General features: G+C 48.1%; 1 protein-coding gene across 8 annotated transcripts in view; it reads right to left on the bottom strand.

Annotated features, from left to right (window-relative positions):
* Wdr27 (WD repeat domain 27) overlaps nt 1-16515 on the bottom strand; it is a 105413-nt gene that overhangs the window by 49340 nt on the left and 39558 nt on the right. For 5 of the 8 annotated variants that reach the window (XR_011369294.1, XM_070010318.1, XM_070010316.1 and 2 more), the window contains 7 exons: nt 16014-16103; nt 13769-13890; nt 13148-13281; nt 12572-12669; nt 11874-11995; nt 1456-1553; nt 411-513 (listed from right to left, as the gene is read on the bottom strand). Coding sequence is in view for 6 of the 8 variants with exons in the window: in XM_070010318.1 (XP_069866419.1) it covers nt 411-513; nt 1456-1553; nt 11874-11995; nt 12572-12669; nt 13148-13281; nt 13769-13890; nt 16014-16103 (767 nt within the window). In the remaining 2 variants the exon portion in view is untranslated. The remainder of the gene's footprint in view (nt 1-410; nt 514-1455; nt 1554-11873; nt 11996-12571; nt 12670-13147; nt 13282-13768; nt 13891-16013; nt 16104-16515) is intronic. The other 3 variants (XM_070010321.1, XM_070010319.1, XR_011369295.1) reach the window with 2 other exon arrangements.

Here is a 16515-nt window from a genome sequence, read left to right as displayed (position 1 = left end):
GGGGACACAGTCACTGGCATGATCATGTCACTCCAAGAGACACTGGTTCCCTAAGGCCAACTGGACCCCAGGCACAGGTGTGATGTAGCATTTGATGGACTGCTTATTATCTTGTAACTAAGACGGAGCAGGGCATGAAACAATGTTCCCATGCAGTGCACACTCGTGTCTGTGAAGTGTTTACCAATGGGTCAGAAAATGAGTCATTGAGCGATTTATCTATTTCACGTCACTAAGCATGTCAGAGCCTCTCATGTCCACCTGCTACCGATTCTAAAATACCCTTGCTGTGTGAACACTGACCAACGGTGACCCGTGAGCAGGATTCTTATCCTAGCACATGAAGGCTAAGAGTCTATGCGGGAGCTCATCTGGAATCCCCAAAAGCAAGGACTTGCAAGCACACGCACGTGTCTGTCCTCCGCGCCACAGGCCACAAACCGTCCGCAGGGACTGAAAGCCATGCCGCAGGGGAAGCCTCCGTCTGGGCATCCTTCAAAGCAGCGCTCACACCTGCAAGGACACAAGCAGCACCCAGAGGACAGAATGAACGCGGAGCAGCAGGCTGAGCATGGCGGGGCCGGTGAGGCCCCGCGTGCCAGCAAGGCTCTGCCCCCGAGCTACATCCTGCTTAACACATGCGTGGGGATTGAGAGGTGCACTGTAAATAGCTGAAGAGAGCTCAGAAGGCTAAGGGTCGTACTCATCAAGTGCAGTGCAGGGTCATTTTAATAACTGTGTGGCACTTTCCTTTGAAAAGTTGGAGAATCTCCAACTCCTTTTGAGGGTAACCAGAGCCTTCAGTAGAGCGGTCTCTGAGCGATCAGGAGCACAGCCTGAGACAGGCGGGGCTGGGGGTGGGGGACTGGGATCTTGTCCACTGGACCCACTTACACTAAAGAGCAGAGCAAGCCTACTGCTGGCTGTATCCTTGTCCACCCCACACACACCAATTTGAGTACATTGTATATAACCTGTACATGCAGTGCCTGCCATCATATAACTACCAGAAGGTACATGCATACTTGCTGAAACAGGATTTTATGTTTGACATAAACACACAAACACGTCCGGGACATACTGACTGATTTTAACGTATCTCAAGAAATGCCCCTGATGGGGGAACCAGGAGTCTGTGGGGCTGGAAAAGCAGCCAGGGAGAAACATGGCCATCTGCTCCCAGGGTACCTGGGCCCAGGGCTGCTATGGGGCACATGTGATGTCCAGCAGGAATCCAGCTCGTGGTGCGGAGGCTGTGAGGCCCCGACACCTCTCGGGAGCCTAACGCGGGCAACCGGCCCTCTGAGCACAAGCAGCCCCATCCCCTCATGCCAGCCACCAGCACCCCCATCGGCCCAAGTCCGTCTCCCCAGATGGTGTGGATTCAGCCCAGCTCCGTGGCATGAGGGACACCGGTCAGGGTCCCTCCCTCAGAGCCGAGTGCAGCTGGCTCACCTCAGGGTCCGCAAGTCCCACAGTCTGATGGGATCACCGATGGCCGTGGTCAGGAAAAGATTGTATGCCTGGGGCTGCTGCGTGGTAAATGACGAGCCCTGCAATCGTAGGGGAGGCTGGCTTAGCAGCACTGCACTGACCCTACCTGTAACTGCTGCAGCCAGGTGGGAAATCAACCCAAACTGTCTCTCATAGGCAACAATTTCAGTCAGATCCACCACACCGGCACTCAGCTCTGAGGTCGTAACAGGTCAAGATGCTGTATACGCCACCCCTATCTGAGAAGATGTTTCAGCCATGCGACCGTTAGCAATGCAACTCAACAGACCTTCCAGAACACCTGGGGCTGAGCTGGACCCCTCAGTGGCTGAGGCGTGCTTCCTCTGTACATAACACCCCTGGGAGCCAGAGGAATAGAAAGCTGTGAACAATAGCATGTATTGTTAAATAACAAGCCATACATGGTATAGCACATGAAACATGCCCTTGCTAAACACTCGGAGTCCAAGTCTGAAGCCCCAGGACTCCTGAGCAGAGTCTATGGGGAGGGCCCCGCAGGCTACCTGAAGCAAAGGTCCTTCTGGAAGACCAGTGGTCACCGAACGCTCCTGCGTGGAAGTGAAATGATGTGGCTCCTACTGACGGACCTTTCTTCCAGGTCAAGATGGTCTAAACAAGGGTGGTGGTACGTGCCTACAATATGAGCCTTCGACAGCTGAGACAGGCCGATACAGAGTCTGAAGCCAGCCTAGGCTACAAAGGGATATAGGGCAAGGCTCTGTTTCCAAAAACACGACCATCTCTGTACTTATATACATCTCTCTCATGCTCCATCTCATATGGGGAATCTAGCTCCCCCAAAAGATGATCTCCCCGCCCCAAAATATGAGTGACATGGTAAAACAACTGGGAAGGAACCAGCGGGAGGGGGAAGGAATGGGCAGCAGCGTGAATAAGTTAGAAGTACTTTACACACATATATGAAAAAAAAGAGAACTGTAACAGCATTCTATTTGGGGAGAGGAAAATAAGAAAGTAATAGAAGAGGTTTTTTTTTATCCTAAAGCTCATTTTTACACATATGAAAACATCACAATGAAACCTTTTGGTATAATTAATATACACTAATAAAAACAACAAAAAGGAAAACAGTTAAAATATATTAAGACAAAATATACAAAGGATATTCCTAAGGATTTATACTTCAATACACATTAAAAGCAACTCCTTGCTTATAAACAAGAACAGAGGCTTATTATGTAAGTTCAGAAGTAACAACCAGCTAGCACACACTGAGTCTGCACTCCTCCCTCTGTCAGACAGCACTCCAAAGCCCGCACCCGCAATTCCTCCTCTTCACAAACCTAGAAACTGCAATACCCATTGCTAGGCAAGGGGCCTGGCCACTGTGGCACTTCTTTGCACACCCCAGGAGCTGGTCCCAAGTTAGAGTGGCCTGGTGACTTGTGACATAACATAATGATACACATTGAGATCATCTGCTAAACACTACACCATAAGCTGGACACACACACAGCACCAACAGAGACCCTGCTCACAGAAAGTCGCCTCTCAGAAAGAGGTCTTCACTCTGCACAGCTAACAGACAGATAGGGGCTGAAGAAGACCAAAGAGCACAGGCATGATAAATGGGGCCAGGCCACTAAGGGGACACGACATTTAACATTTTTGTCCATTTCAATAGGCAGTAAAGAAGAAATGTTTTTATTTTTTTAAATTTTCAGTATAGTTTTATTTTTTATCATAAATGTATTTTTTATTGTGAAAATACTGTACAGAGGGGTTACAATTACATGGACAAGATAATGAGTACATTTCTTACCAAGCATTGTAGCCTCCTCCTTTTTTCCCCTTCCCATCCCTTTGCATCCTCCCCCCACCCCAAAGTTGTAAAGTTCGTTTTAGAAGAAATGTAGGAGAAAGGAAATATAAAATTTTAAAAGCACAAAATAAGATCAAAAGTATGAATGATGATAGTAATTGTAAGAGAAAGAAAATACACTCATATCAGAGTTCACAGAATACATTTAAATATCTATTTTAGAAGTTAAAAGTGAGACATGGAGGAAAAAACATCATATTCAAAACACAATGAGGTAAGATTCACAGCACTAGAAAATGAGGAGGGAGGAGGCAATAAAGCAAAGAAAAACTACCTGGAAATAGGTTTTAAGTGATAAAAGGAAGCATGGAATCCTGAACCCTAATAACATGGCCTTCAGAAAATGCACAGAGCAAAAATGAATACCCTGGGAAAGAGAAACTGACTGACTGCAAGCATGCTGGGAGATGTTAATACACTTCTCTCCATAACTGAAACATCAAGTATATTAAAAAAAAATCAAGAATACTTGAACAATTCAAATATAACTGACAGGTTGAGGCCAACAGACACAAGAACACGCTCTTTTCATGCCTATGCAGTATCTGTTTTTAAAACAAGCCAATAAACAAAAGGCCCTAATATAGATCAAGAGCCAAAAAATAACTAGAATATGGAAATTTAACTTTTGACTTTAAAATGAAGTGACGCTCAGGCTGACAAAATACCCTGATGACGAGGAGACGCTCAGTGCTGGGTGGAGACACTCCAGCAGCGTTCAGAGAGAAATGCATTGTGGGAGAAACGTACCAAAACATATACAAGACAAACAAACAGTGGAGCCATCAGCAGGCATTACGAGAGTAGCACACTGAGCAGCCCGACACACGGGTCTGAGGGTGGAGTGGTGAAGATCTGCCCCAAAGTTGTAGCAATTATCAAAGAAGAATGAGTATGTGGGGGTGGGGGAGTAGAGTTTTATCTGTATCAATGATCACTTTATTTCTTTTCACAAAAATAATTAAAGATATAAAACTAATAAAGCAAAATATCAATGTGACTACTTCTGAAACCTGAAATCTCCAGTGTAACAAAATCATTTCAGTCAACTGGGCATTGTGGCTCACGCCTACAAACCTGCAATCCTGGCTATGCAGGAGGCCAAGACAAGGAGGTCATGGCTCATGCCCAGCTCAAGCCAATAAAGCTTGAAAGATTCCATCTCATTCCATAAAAGTGAGGTGTGAGGGGCAGGCTTGTTATCTCAGATATACAGGAAGTACAAACAGGCATATTGAAGTCCCAGCAGGCTCGGGCACAAATGTAAGACTCCATTCAAAGCAAGGGTGAAAAGGAGCTAGGATGTGACTCGAATGGCACAGTGGCTGCCCACAAGGGCATGGTCCTGAATGCAAACCCCAGCACTGCCCAAAAGAAAGGAGTTCATTAAAAAGTCTTTCATTGTTTTTCTTTTCTTTTTTTTTGCTTTTCAATTTAAATTGTCTATCCAGGTCTAAATATTTACATCACCAAAAAGGCAAGTCTCTTCTCTGGAGAGAGAACTTACCAAGTCTTAAAAAATCACCTATTATCTACTTTAAAAATGTCAACTAAACAAAAAATCCTCGTTTTCCATATAAAAATGAGTTATTTCATGATATAATATGAACACACACAGGATAACACTGTAGGAAAATACAGCCATTTCTGACATACAGGGCACTCTTGCTAACATGGTGTCTAGTGAAGTCAGCAATCCTGTTTGCCTAACCATCAAGACAGGAGTGATCGTGGGGAGTCTCACTAACCGTGGTGTGCTCTGCTGGCACTCACAGACAGCTGAGCTCACAGGAGACCCTGCTTCATACTTTATCAGAACTCTGACATTTGGGTCAATTACGAAGGAGCTGAGCTGTGCCTGTATTTGGACTCCCAGAATGGCAGTTCGTGAGGAGCGGCGCCCACATGCTGTGGTTGTCTGACCCCTCTGATATGTACTGTGTAAATGCACAAAAATGTGAGGAGTCTTAGAAAACAGGCCATTAAGGGGGTGGGAAGCCACCTCCACCTCGTCCTGTTCCCTCACATTCCAACACACACCCGTCACATGTTTATTTTCAGGAAACAAAACCAGTTATTTCCCATAAAATCCCCAGAACTATTTTCGCTAATGCAACACCTCTGTCCAAGGGCACACCACGAAGGCTGATGGCCCGGAGCATGGCCAGGCGGCCGGCCAATGCGGCCGACGTGTCGGCCAGCTGTGCAGGGACCACAGGGGTAGCAGAGTCAAGGACAGGACACCCACACTGGAGGAGACAAAGGGGAAGGCACACTCCTTGACCTGCCCAGGGAGGGAGCAGGCCAAGGCCTGCACCAGCCCGGCTGGCTCCCCAAGCCTTCCATAGAAAGGGAACCAGCAGACACTCCTAAGTGCCCTCTGGACTTCCATCCAGGACAAGGTTCTTCCTGCCCAGCTCTGCTGTGAGGGAGCAGCCTCTCCTGGCTCTGTCGACCCTCTGAAGAGGATTCAGTCAGGAGTTTACAGCACCCCCCATTCCTCCCTCCCCCGCCCCCCAGGCCAGGAGGGCCTCAGGTCACCAGCCACAGTTCCTGCCAGGTCTTCCTGCTTCTCTGCCTGAGGTCTGATGCCAAAACCTCAGCCACACCACCAGGGCTGGCAGAACAAGGACTAGGCATTGATTCCGAACAGCTCTTACAAAAAGTGTTCGCAATGGGCGGGCAAGGGTCACAGCCAGGAACACTGACAACAGAGGCCACCGGAGTCTCCAGGCCGTGGGCTCAGGTGAGCAGGAAGCAGGGCACACATCACAGGACACGGCGAAGAGTCTTCTCAGGAAAAATTCACCAGCCTTCATATTTGGAAAGCAATAGCTTCCATGTAATGAACTTAGCACATGTTAAGACACTTCCATGTGTTACCTTGTCTAGTCCTCTGAGAGAGAAAAGCATTACGTGTAAAAAGCTGAGTCCTTTCCCACAATGAAACAGAGGCTGGGTGTGAAGGCTACATCTGGAATCTTAGCTTCTCTGAAGGCAGAGCCAGACTCACAGCCCCAGGCCAGCCCAGGGGGAAGGCCACAGAGACCCCATTTTTTCAACCAGTGAAGATGGTGGCATGTATCTGTCATCTAGCTTTGTGGAAGATATAAATACGAGGCTTACAGTGCACTCAGCCCAGGCAAAACACCCAAGACTCTGCTCAAACTGATGAAGAACATAGGGGCTAGGTGTATGGCTCAAACAGTCGAGAAGCCCTGAGTTCAAATTCCAATATAAAATACACATGCACACTCACGTGTGTGTGTGCACGTACACACACACACACACACACACATACACACACGCACACACGAAAGAAGATAGAAAAGGCACATGATGACAGTAACTAGCATTATCACACCGTTTCCAAAAACAGATTCTCTTCAAAAATATAAGAAAAGTTGGTGGGAAAAGCTTAGAAGAATTGTCTTTACCACACTATAAAGTCTTTACCACACTATAAAGCTACGGTTTTACTTTTTAAGCTATGGGTAAAAGCATTTAAGATTCCAAAATTCTATTTTGCATTTGTAACCTAAACATCTGCAACAATTTAAACTTTTGGATCAAATAAAAAAAAAGTAAATCTGAGTTGGCTCTCATCTACCAAGCTTCAATCTAGAAAAACTTTCAGGAACTGTCGAAAGCCTCAGGAAAATGTAAAGAATAAACAGAAGAAGAAGAAAGTGGAAATATAATGGAAATACTGACAGACCACTTTCCAAATGTTCATTTTTACAATTTTGTGATTGGCTTTAATAAAAGTCATATAAATTCAAAGATTAAATGAGCAAAGATATCATTTTCTGAATAATTCACAAAATGCATAGGAATCAGCCGGGTGCTGGTGGTTCACACCTGTAATCCTAGCTACTTGGGAGGCTGAGATCTGAGGATCATAGGTCAAAGCCAGCCTAGGCAGGAAAGACCACGAGACTCTAATCTCCAATTAACCACCAGAAAACCAGAAGTGGTGCTGTGGCTCACGTGGAAGAGGGCTTGTTTTGCACTGAAGAGCTGAGGGACAGCGCCCTGGCCCAGAGTTCAAGTCCACGACCGACAAGGGAAGAAAATGCATAAGAAACAAGAGGCAGCAAATTCCCAATGCACAGCATGACATACGTTTTAAGTATAACAGCTATAACACTAAGGACCATCATACATCAGATTTATTCACCTCCTGGTCAAAAACATTTAACTCAAAAAGTAAAATATTTGGTGAATTTAGTTAATTCTCACGTAACTGTATTATCTAAGGACTGACAGAAGCAAGAAAAATGAATCAAATATGCAACGACATGAAATTTCCAGGCAGATATGTAAACATTAGCAACATTTACTTTGAAGTAAATTTTTGCATACTGAAATTTGAGGATACAAGAAGCCAACCTTACTCATGAATTTATTCACATGGTTTTGGCCAAGCACATTCAAAAAGTAAAAAAAATAAAGTACAAGATGAAAATCTTACATTGCCGAGTGTACTATATAACTCAGCGGATATGGAAAATTCAGTCAGTCCCACAAGATGTGCTTAATTAAGCACAATTGTGCTTAAACCTTTGTGTGATCTGCTGAAAGTATACACAAAAGTATACATACTTTGTGAAGGTATGTCCCCCCGAAAGCTTGTGGTGCCTAGCAAGCAAGGTACACCTGATTGTCGTCCTCCCAACCTCTACACGCATGGAATGTGCCTAATCTCAGTGGTAAAGTGAACATTTTAGGTTGTTGGAAGTCAGCATGCCTGTAGCACAAGTTGGGTGACATGGGGGAAATGAACCCAGACCCACAGTCCAGTACTAAAGTACTGAACTCTGTGAACGCTGGGCATTCATGGCAGAATTCCAGGAACCATGTCACCATGGATACAGAGGTCTGTTGTAATACATTAAAATGTGTTCAATGTTCTCTAGATGATATTAGCTTCTAATATCCATGTGCCATCTAGTACTTAAAAAGCAACTCCTCCCTAGATTCCCTTCTCTCCTCTTTCTCTTCCTCCATCATTTATCCTCAGGCCTCACAGCTGAGCACATAACCCACAGAGCTGTCTTCATTCCACATTCTATGACTGAACCCTTAGCTGTGGTTCCAATGAACAAATACAGGTTTAGTCAATCCCTGGTTCCAAGCACAGAGCAGATGCCAGGATGGTCAAGACCACAAATTGTGGTCACATACCTTAGAGATGAGCGCATGAGCGCGGCCGTGTCACTAAACAGATCAGACCCACAGCTCAACTCTGCATCAAGAGAGCGACTACCCACAGCTCAACTCTGCATCAAGAGCAACTACTCACAGCTCGACTCTGCATCAAGAGCAACTACCCACAGCTCCACTCTGCATCAAGAGAGCGACTACCCACAGCTCGACTCTGCATCAAGAGAGCAACTACCCACAGCTCCACTCTGCATCAAGAGCAACTACCCACAGCTCGACTCTGCATCAAGAGCAACTACCCACAGCTCCACTCTGCATCAAGAGAGCGACTACCCACAGCTCCACTCTGCATCAAGAGAGCAACTACCCACAGCTCAACTCTGCATCAAGAGAGCAACTACCCACAGCTAGACTGCATCAAGAGAGCAACTACCCACAGCTCGACTCTGCATCAAGAGAGCGACTACCCACAGCTCGACTCTGCATCAAGAGCAACTACCCACAGCTCAACTCTGCATCAAGAGAGCGGCTACCCACAGCTCGACTCTGCATCAAGAAAGCGACTACCCACAGCTCGACTCTGCATCAAGAGAGCGGCTGCCCACAGCTCGACTCTGCATCAAGAGAGCAACTACCCACAGCTCGACTCTGCATCAAGAGAGCAACTACCCACAGCTCCCACAGCTCGACTCTGCATCAAGAGAGCGACTACCCACAGCTCGACTCTGCATCAAGAGAGCGACTACCCACAGCTCGACTCTGCATCAAGAGAGCGGCTGCCAATGTCTTTTGAGTTGCACTTGAAAGAAAATAATGTCTACAAAATAAGATGGAATTAGACTGACGATCATTTAAAAAGTTAGCAATTCATTTGTGGGACCCATTTGCAAGCCCAGAAATACACGAAGTCTAAACCAGTCATAACCTGAAGTCGATGCCCTGCTGAGCAGCAGCCCAAGGCTGCCAGAAAGCTGCCAGGCCGACTCCTCTTCCTCACTGCTCTCCCTGGGAGGCACAAAGCCAAGACTACATAGAGCACAGACCGCAGCAGCATGTGCCTTGCTTGTGATATCTGCTATTTGAAGCCCCATAAAGAAGTTACAAAATTCTTCAAAGGGAGGCCTGCATTCATCTGGTGACCTACTGCAAAATGCTTAAAAACATGTTTATTCTGTTTTTATTCAGTAAGATTCTGCACAAATAAAGGAAGATGCAGAAAAGGAATAATCTTTTCCTTACAACACTATGTAGATATTTACCATGGTGTTATTCAGCCAGAAAAGTGTCTCCTATTGTGACTGGAACATTCTGGTAACAAATGCCAGGGCCAAAAGTAGGGAAGTGTCGGGATAAGAAGCCAGTCTGGGGCCTGAAAGGCTATGCCTGCAGCCAACCACCCCACACACTGCCACCTCTGGGTTTGTGGCCACCTTAACTGATCCCACAAGCCTGTCCCCAGCGAATGAGCCTCTGACTCCATAGCCTCACCCACAGCACCCCTAAACAGTCTTCCTCTGGCCCACCACACCAGCTTCCCCTCCCTAGGAAAGGGGCCTCATGGAGTCTGTCTCTGGGCTGTGGGTCAACACCCAGAGTCTGCTCTCCCAAGGCGAGCTGCTCATGCGATGTCACAGACCACAGCTGCTCTGTAAAGCAGAGACCACCACCCACTGGGGCTGGAACTAGGTTAGAGTGTGGACAATGAAACCTCCTAGCCAGTTGTCACTGAGCACAGTGACACCTCAGGTTCTCACTCTGAATTCAGAAGACATCACTAGTCAAACTCTTAAAGTAACAAGCCTTATAAACAACCATTACAGCTTGAAGCAGGTGTGGTGGTGTACACCTATAACCCCAAACCTACGGAGGGTGAGGCAGGAGGATTAAGGCTTCCAGGCCAGTCTAAGTTATACAGCAAGATCCTGCCTAGAGCAAACAAACAACATCATAGTTGGTGAGAACAACTGAAGGAGGGGCAGTTGACCATTACATGTATGTATGGGGCATATTAAATATGTGTGCAGGGCAGTACATGTGTGTGGGGTATATGTGTACAGGGAGGCCTTCCATGTGTGTATGGAGGCAATGCATGTGTGTGCAGCATATTACATGTGTGTCTGGGGGCATTACATGGGTATATGGGGTATATTACATGTTAGAGTAAATTTCATGTGCGTAGGGAGTATATCACATGCATGAATGGAATACATCTGTATGCAGTGCATTCCATTTGCGTATAGGGTAAATCATGTGTACATGGAGTACATTACATGTGCATGGGGCATGTTACATGTGTGTTGAGTATACTGTATAGGTGTGAAGTGTATTACATGTGTGTAGAGTACATTATATATGTATATAGAGGACATTATATGTGTGCATACAGGACCTTATATGCATGTGTGGAAATACCACAGTGAAACTCTTGCACAATTAATACACACTAATAAAGCTTTAGTAACCAAAAGCACCTTTGTTGGCAAGTCTTCGATGTTCCTTCAGATAACAGAACAGTGTGAGGACTGAAGAGAGTCTGTGAGGGCCTTCTACCCGCACCCACTGGCATCCTCAATCATGTCTGCCAAAGCCATCAGCTGTATTCCTGGGGCCCTCAGGAGAAACTGCTGCCCTAGCCTCTGCCTCCCACAGTGCCCCTGTGTGGCACCTGCCCAGGAGGCACGAGCTGTGTGGCACGGCTCCCCCTCCGTAGAATTTTGAGTGAGAAGACACCACTAGGACAGACTGGAAGTTGGCCCATGGTGGGAATCTCCCTGTGACCCCGTGACCCTCTGACCACCCTTCCTGGGAACCCCTCTTGAGACTCTCCCCTCCCCACCCCCCCGATCTGACCCTTGTCCTTGAGTTCAGCCCTGACCTTGTCTGGAAGTACACCGCCTGCCACAGCTGCAGGGACATTATTCAACATGCTACAGCCACAGAGACACTGCAAAGAGGATCTCACCCTTGAATGGATAAAACCCTTCCTTTCCCCCTGCCCGACCCCACTCCTTGTCTCTCAGGCCCTGCTCGGTGTTCCATGATGAAAGCCTGGCCTGGCCTGCTGAGGTCTCTGCCTTCTTTCTCTCCTTTGATCCATTTGATCTTTCCTAACACTGGTGACTCAGTTTCCCAACAGCCCACAAGATCATCAAAGATCAAAGTACAAAACTTTACATGTACTAATATTAATTCATGCAGCCAAACATCAAGGTTTAAGGGTAGTTTAAAGGACAATAAAAGTTAACATTGAATTTGATAGCAATTATAAAATTGTATCATAATGTATTTGTCACCGTTAAAACACGTTAAGCTCAAAATTTGACAATTAATACACTGATTGCAAACTTACTTTGTTTTGACAAATTTGGTGGACGGGCCGGGAGTGAACTTCTGTGATCACCGCAGCACTGCAGCCCACGTTGAGGTCAAAAACTTCCAAAGTCCTGTCTCTGCCGGCTGTCAGCACCAAGTCTGTAGCAATCCAGTTAGGGCTCTGCTCACAGGACACACAGTCTGCTTTACTCATACAGCTCATGGGACATTTTGAGACCCAGGAAGGATTTCTGATGTTCCACAAAAAAGGGCCTGCCCAGCACACAGCAAGAGAGGGTAGGCTGCAGGAAGAGGGGAGGTGGTGGTGCAGGAGGGCAGGCAGAGAGGCTGCGGGAAGACGAGTGAAGACGGCAGCCACTCAGGAGCTCGACTCTTACATCTGTGGACTGTGAGTGACCCATGACGAGAAAGAAAGACAGAGAGAGAGAGAGAGAGAGAGAGAGAAAGAAAGAAAAGAAAATGTCCTATATTCCTAGGCACTGTTCAGTGAAGTACAGCCCCAAAATGTGTGTAAGCCCACCCTGCTGTGTGTCCTAACAAGCCCTTAGGGTCTCACTGCTGCAATTATGTCAGGTGCAGTTGCTGTAATGAGTGCTGTGGAAAAGATGATCTGTGACTCCTGACACCAGAACAGTTACAGTGACTGGAGCTTCCGGGCCCTGGCGCCAGGAAACGGCCAAGTGTGTGACACAGTGGAGACCAGAGAAAGGATACAAGAGTAGAAGTCATTCACTGCTGACAAGCTGGTCACATCTGCTGAGCCTGCCATGGAGCAGCAATGCACAGCCTGGCACCAGCTCCTTGGCTTATACCTGGAAGGAAAAACGTGAAGGCAGTCAGTCTCATTGCTTCTGACTACAGCCAAACATCCCACCTCCTATGAGAAAACAAAAATGCACGTAAAGGCTTCACGCCACTTCACAAGTTCTATTTTGTAACACTGCATTAGTAGGTAACCAACCTGTCATAAAAGATCTGTTTTCATTCACATCTCGGTCCTATTTCTAAAGGGTAGCCTAGGGAGTGAGTGTGTTTAATAAGCGTCTACATGGTCTTAGCCCCTAGAAGTAATTTCCTAACGGAGAGTCACCAGACCGCAGTGGAGTAAGATGTACCACCCAGCAGGAGACGCAGAGGCAGCAATCACGGCAAAGAGGCGGGCGTGCGCAGGGAGGCCGCTGGGGAGGAAGGAGTACTCAGCTCTGCCCATGGGGTAGGGACACGTGCATGTTGCTAACCCTTAGATCAGAACTCAGCAGATGGAAGGAAAGCAGAGGGAGGGCAACCTGCCTTTTCATCTCATCTCTGTGAGGATCGAGGTGAACCTTCAGGAGCCGGAGCTCAGGGCCAGACGCTAACAGCATGAATGTGTCCATGTAGTAAAACTGTGCGGACTGGACTGGCTTGGGAAACATGTCTCTGCCCTGGAAAAAGACAGGCCATGATGCCCTGCAACAAGCCTGCTAACCGAGGTTCCCACCTGTCCCAGGTGGAAAACCCTTCGTCAGAGCTGATGGAGTTGAAGGAACCTGCATGGTTGCACTCAGCTGTAATCAGCGTTTCAAATCCTGCCATCTACAAACACCAGCGTGAGCAGAAAGCCGAAATCCTGAAGTAAGTAACATATGAACGGGCATGGGTTTTTATTAGGCCTGAAATTCAACGCGCGCTTTGACACACAGCTCCGGTGTCTGCGGTCACCTCCGCCTGCATGCGAGCACGGACCCGTGAGAGTCCGTGAGCACTGTCCCCCACTCTGAAGCAATCGCCCCCCCTAGGCCTTCCTAGCCTCCTGGTGAAGGCTGGACGGGACCTGAGGAGGTACCCCCAGGAGAGCGTGGCCACAGCTCAAGACCAATGAGTGCCAGCCTGAGGCCACTGCCCACCCCAGAGCCAACTGCACCCCAGTACCAAGAGCAGCACAAGCTCCGCCCTGCGGGCCGACCACACCCTCAACGTCCGGTCCTGGGCTGTGGAGAGTAGCCACCTCCTGTCCTGGCTCCAGCAGACCCTGTTCACGGCTCCATCGTGACCTGAGGACAGAGGCAAGAGGGAGAGTCCAGGGCGCTGCCTGGAGTTCTCTCCCAGGACACACACACTGCCCGCGCAAAGGTAAGGCCAGCATCACCCACCCACACTGTCCAGGAGACAAGTCATCTGAAACTATCTATCCGGGAGTCACGGTAACACAGTTTCTCAGGAAGAGTTTTCTGAACCCTCCTATTCTTAAATGATAGCGTTCAAAACCAAACCCCATACACACCGGTGGCTATGAGCGTTTAAGAGCACGCTATAAAAATACTGTGATGTAAGAGTGCAGACATGCGTGGACTTTGCAACAATTATTATTTATCTTTGTAGGGGAGAAAATGCCAAAATGGTTCACTGTGCATGCACAGAATCTGGCCGCTGTGGTGCGCACTGCAGAGCGCCGTGCTGAGGTGTGCTGGGCTCCTGCCGAGGCACACACCTTCAGAACCGGTGGTCGGCAGCCTGCTGCAGGACCCCGGCTGGCGGAGACGCGGCAGTCGGCAGACTCCAGTGTGCCAAGGCTTTGTGGTCCCACCTCACTCTCTTCGTGTGGGCCGTCTGACTGGCTGGGGACCCGCTCCTCAGTGTTCCTGCCCTGACCGGACTGACTCTTCAAGGCCTCTCAGAAGGGGCTCAGGCAGGGAGTCACCTGAGCCCGTCACTTCTGGCGTCTGGGTGGTAAGCAGGCGTGAAGCTGCTCGATGCCAGCCACCACGGGGGTGGGGAAGAGGGACTGTGACTCGTGGGACAAGCACATCCCCCTCCGTGTACCTGTACTGAAAATACACTGCAGGGAGCCAGCAGACTTCAGGTGAGCCCCAGACACATGTGCATGCAGGCACACTCCGTGACTTAAACAGTAGACACCGAATTGGTGACCCCTTATTGTACTGGTCAGAGTACCAACAAAATAAAAATGGAAAAACCTGTGACTTCAATCAAGCAGAGCTAAAATTTGCTGAGCAGAAAAGGATATGAAATAGCTTTGCTGCCCCCTTGTGACACAAGTATTAAGATATACTCATCAACACACTCTCATCAACACACGGCTGCCTACCAGTCCAAAGCCAGGCTGGCTGGGAGCAGAGTGTGCTGCTGGCGGGAGGCCAGGGTCACGGCCCCACAACTCCTCTGACAGCAGGGGAGCAGGAAGCCAGGCCCTGCGTAGCAGGGGCCACCCAGACACTACCGCGAGCCTGAGACAGACCCCCAGCTCAGGCTGAGCCCAAACCCAGACACACATGGGCATCTGAGCAGCAGCCTCCCGGCCCCGACACCTTCCCAGTAACCCCGCTCCCAGTGTCACTCCCCCAACCCTCACGCTGGCCAGGCCCAATGTATAAAACAGATGACCTACAAAATGGCCTTTCTTTTTGTGTTGGGTAAATTATCTATAAGCATAAGCACTATCTGAACCTAATGGGGCACTGTAATATTTTGAGCTTAGAACTGAGAACCCCAAGGGTTAGAGTTATAAGCAAGGTGTAGTAATTTAACATTGCTGCTCACAATCTCAACTCTACCTTCTTAAGAAAGAAGATTCAGCTGGGCACCGGGGGCTCACACCTGTCATCCTAGCTACTCAGGAGGCTGAGATCTGAGGATTACGGTTTAAAGCCAGCCCAGGCAGGAAAGTCCAGGAGACTCTTATCTCCAATAAACCACCAGAAAACTGGAAGTGGCGCTGTGGTTCAAGTGGTAGAACGCTCGCCTTGAGCTAAAGAGCTGAGGGACAGCGCCCAGGCCCAGAGTTCAAGCCCCATCACCAATCCAAAAAAAAAAAAAAAAAAAAAGATTCACCTTGTTGCATTTATAAACATGTCTGTTACCAACTCTACTTATTTCAAAATAATTTTCAATTACATCTTTTGTTTAAGTTAGTTAAACATATCCCAGCTCTTTTAAGATTTGGCTTCCTTCTGTCTCACAGAGAGCATGCATCTGCAGGCACGGGTACTCTGCGTGGGCCTGGGCCTGGTGATATCTGCTTTATTCTTTCATCATTCCCCATCTCTCCCACCCAAGCCTCAGCCAAACCCCGTGTGGAGTGCAAGCAGACCAGAGTGCAATCATCAGCTGACACAATGACCAACAAAGTCATCCTTAAGATCAAGATGCATTTTACCTGACAGAGCAGCTGGGGTTCCTGTAAGGCTGGCGTCAAAGAGCAGGGAAAGATGATTGGCTAAGGCACAGGCCAACCGCTGTCCGTCTCCTGTTTGAAAAAATGAGCGCTTACTGTGAAGTCCTGAGACATGAAAGTCCCACGGGTAAGGCAACAGACAAACGGCAGTGCTTTTAGGAAGCCAGATGTTCATTTTCTCCGGCAGTGAAAAGCTAGAACCGGCGAATAGCAGGACTCACAGACCCACCCTCCTGCATGGCAGGGCCCTACGGTGCTGCCCCTGAGAGGGATACGGGACCACCCCCCACATGAGAGGGGGGCTGCCACCCTTTGCTCACAGAATGGAGCTGAGCTGCCCACGCAGCTGTGGGTCTGGGAATCCAGGAACTCTCTAGGCAGGATACCCCAAACACTTATCTCAGACCTGATTCACATCCACAGGCCAGCTAAGAGATACTTAGCTATGCACTTGTGTTGAAACATCTCACCAAACCAGCCTAAA

The sequence above is a fragment of the Dipodomys merriami genome, unplaced genomic scaffold (genome assembly GCF_024711535.1).
Source record: "Dipodomys merriami isolate MVZ:Mamm:240054 unplaced genomic scaffold, mDipMer1.0.p SCAF_8, whole genome shotgun sequence".
Taxonomy (NCBI): Eukaryota; Metazoa; Chordata; class Mammalia; order Rodentia; family Heteromyidae; genus Dipodomys; species Dipodomys merriami.
The sequence above is the reverse complement of the archived record's forward strand: the minus strand, read 5'-3'. Positions and strand labels throughout refer to the sequence as shown.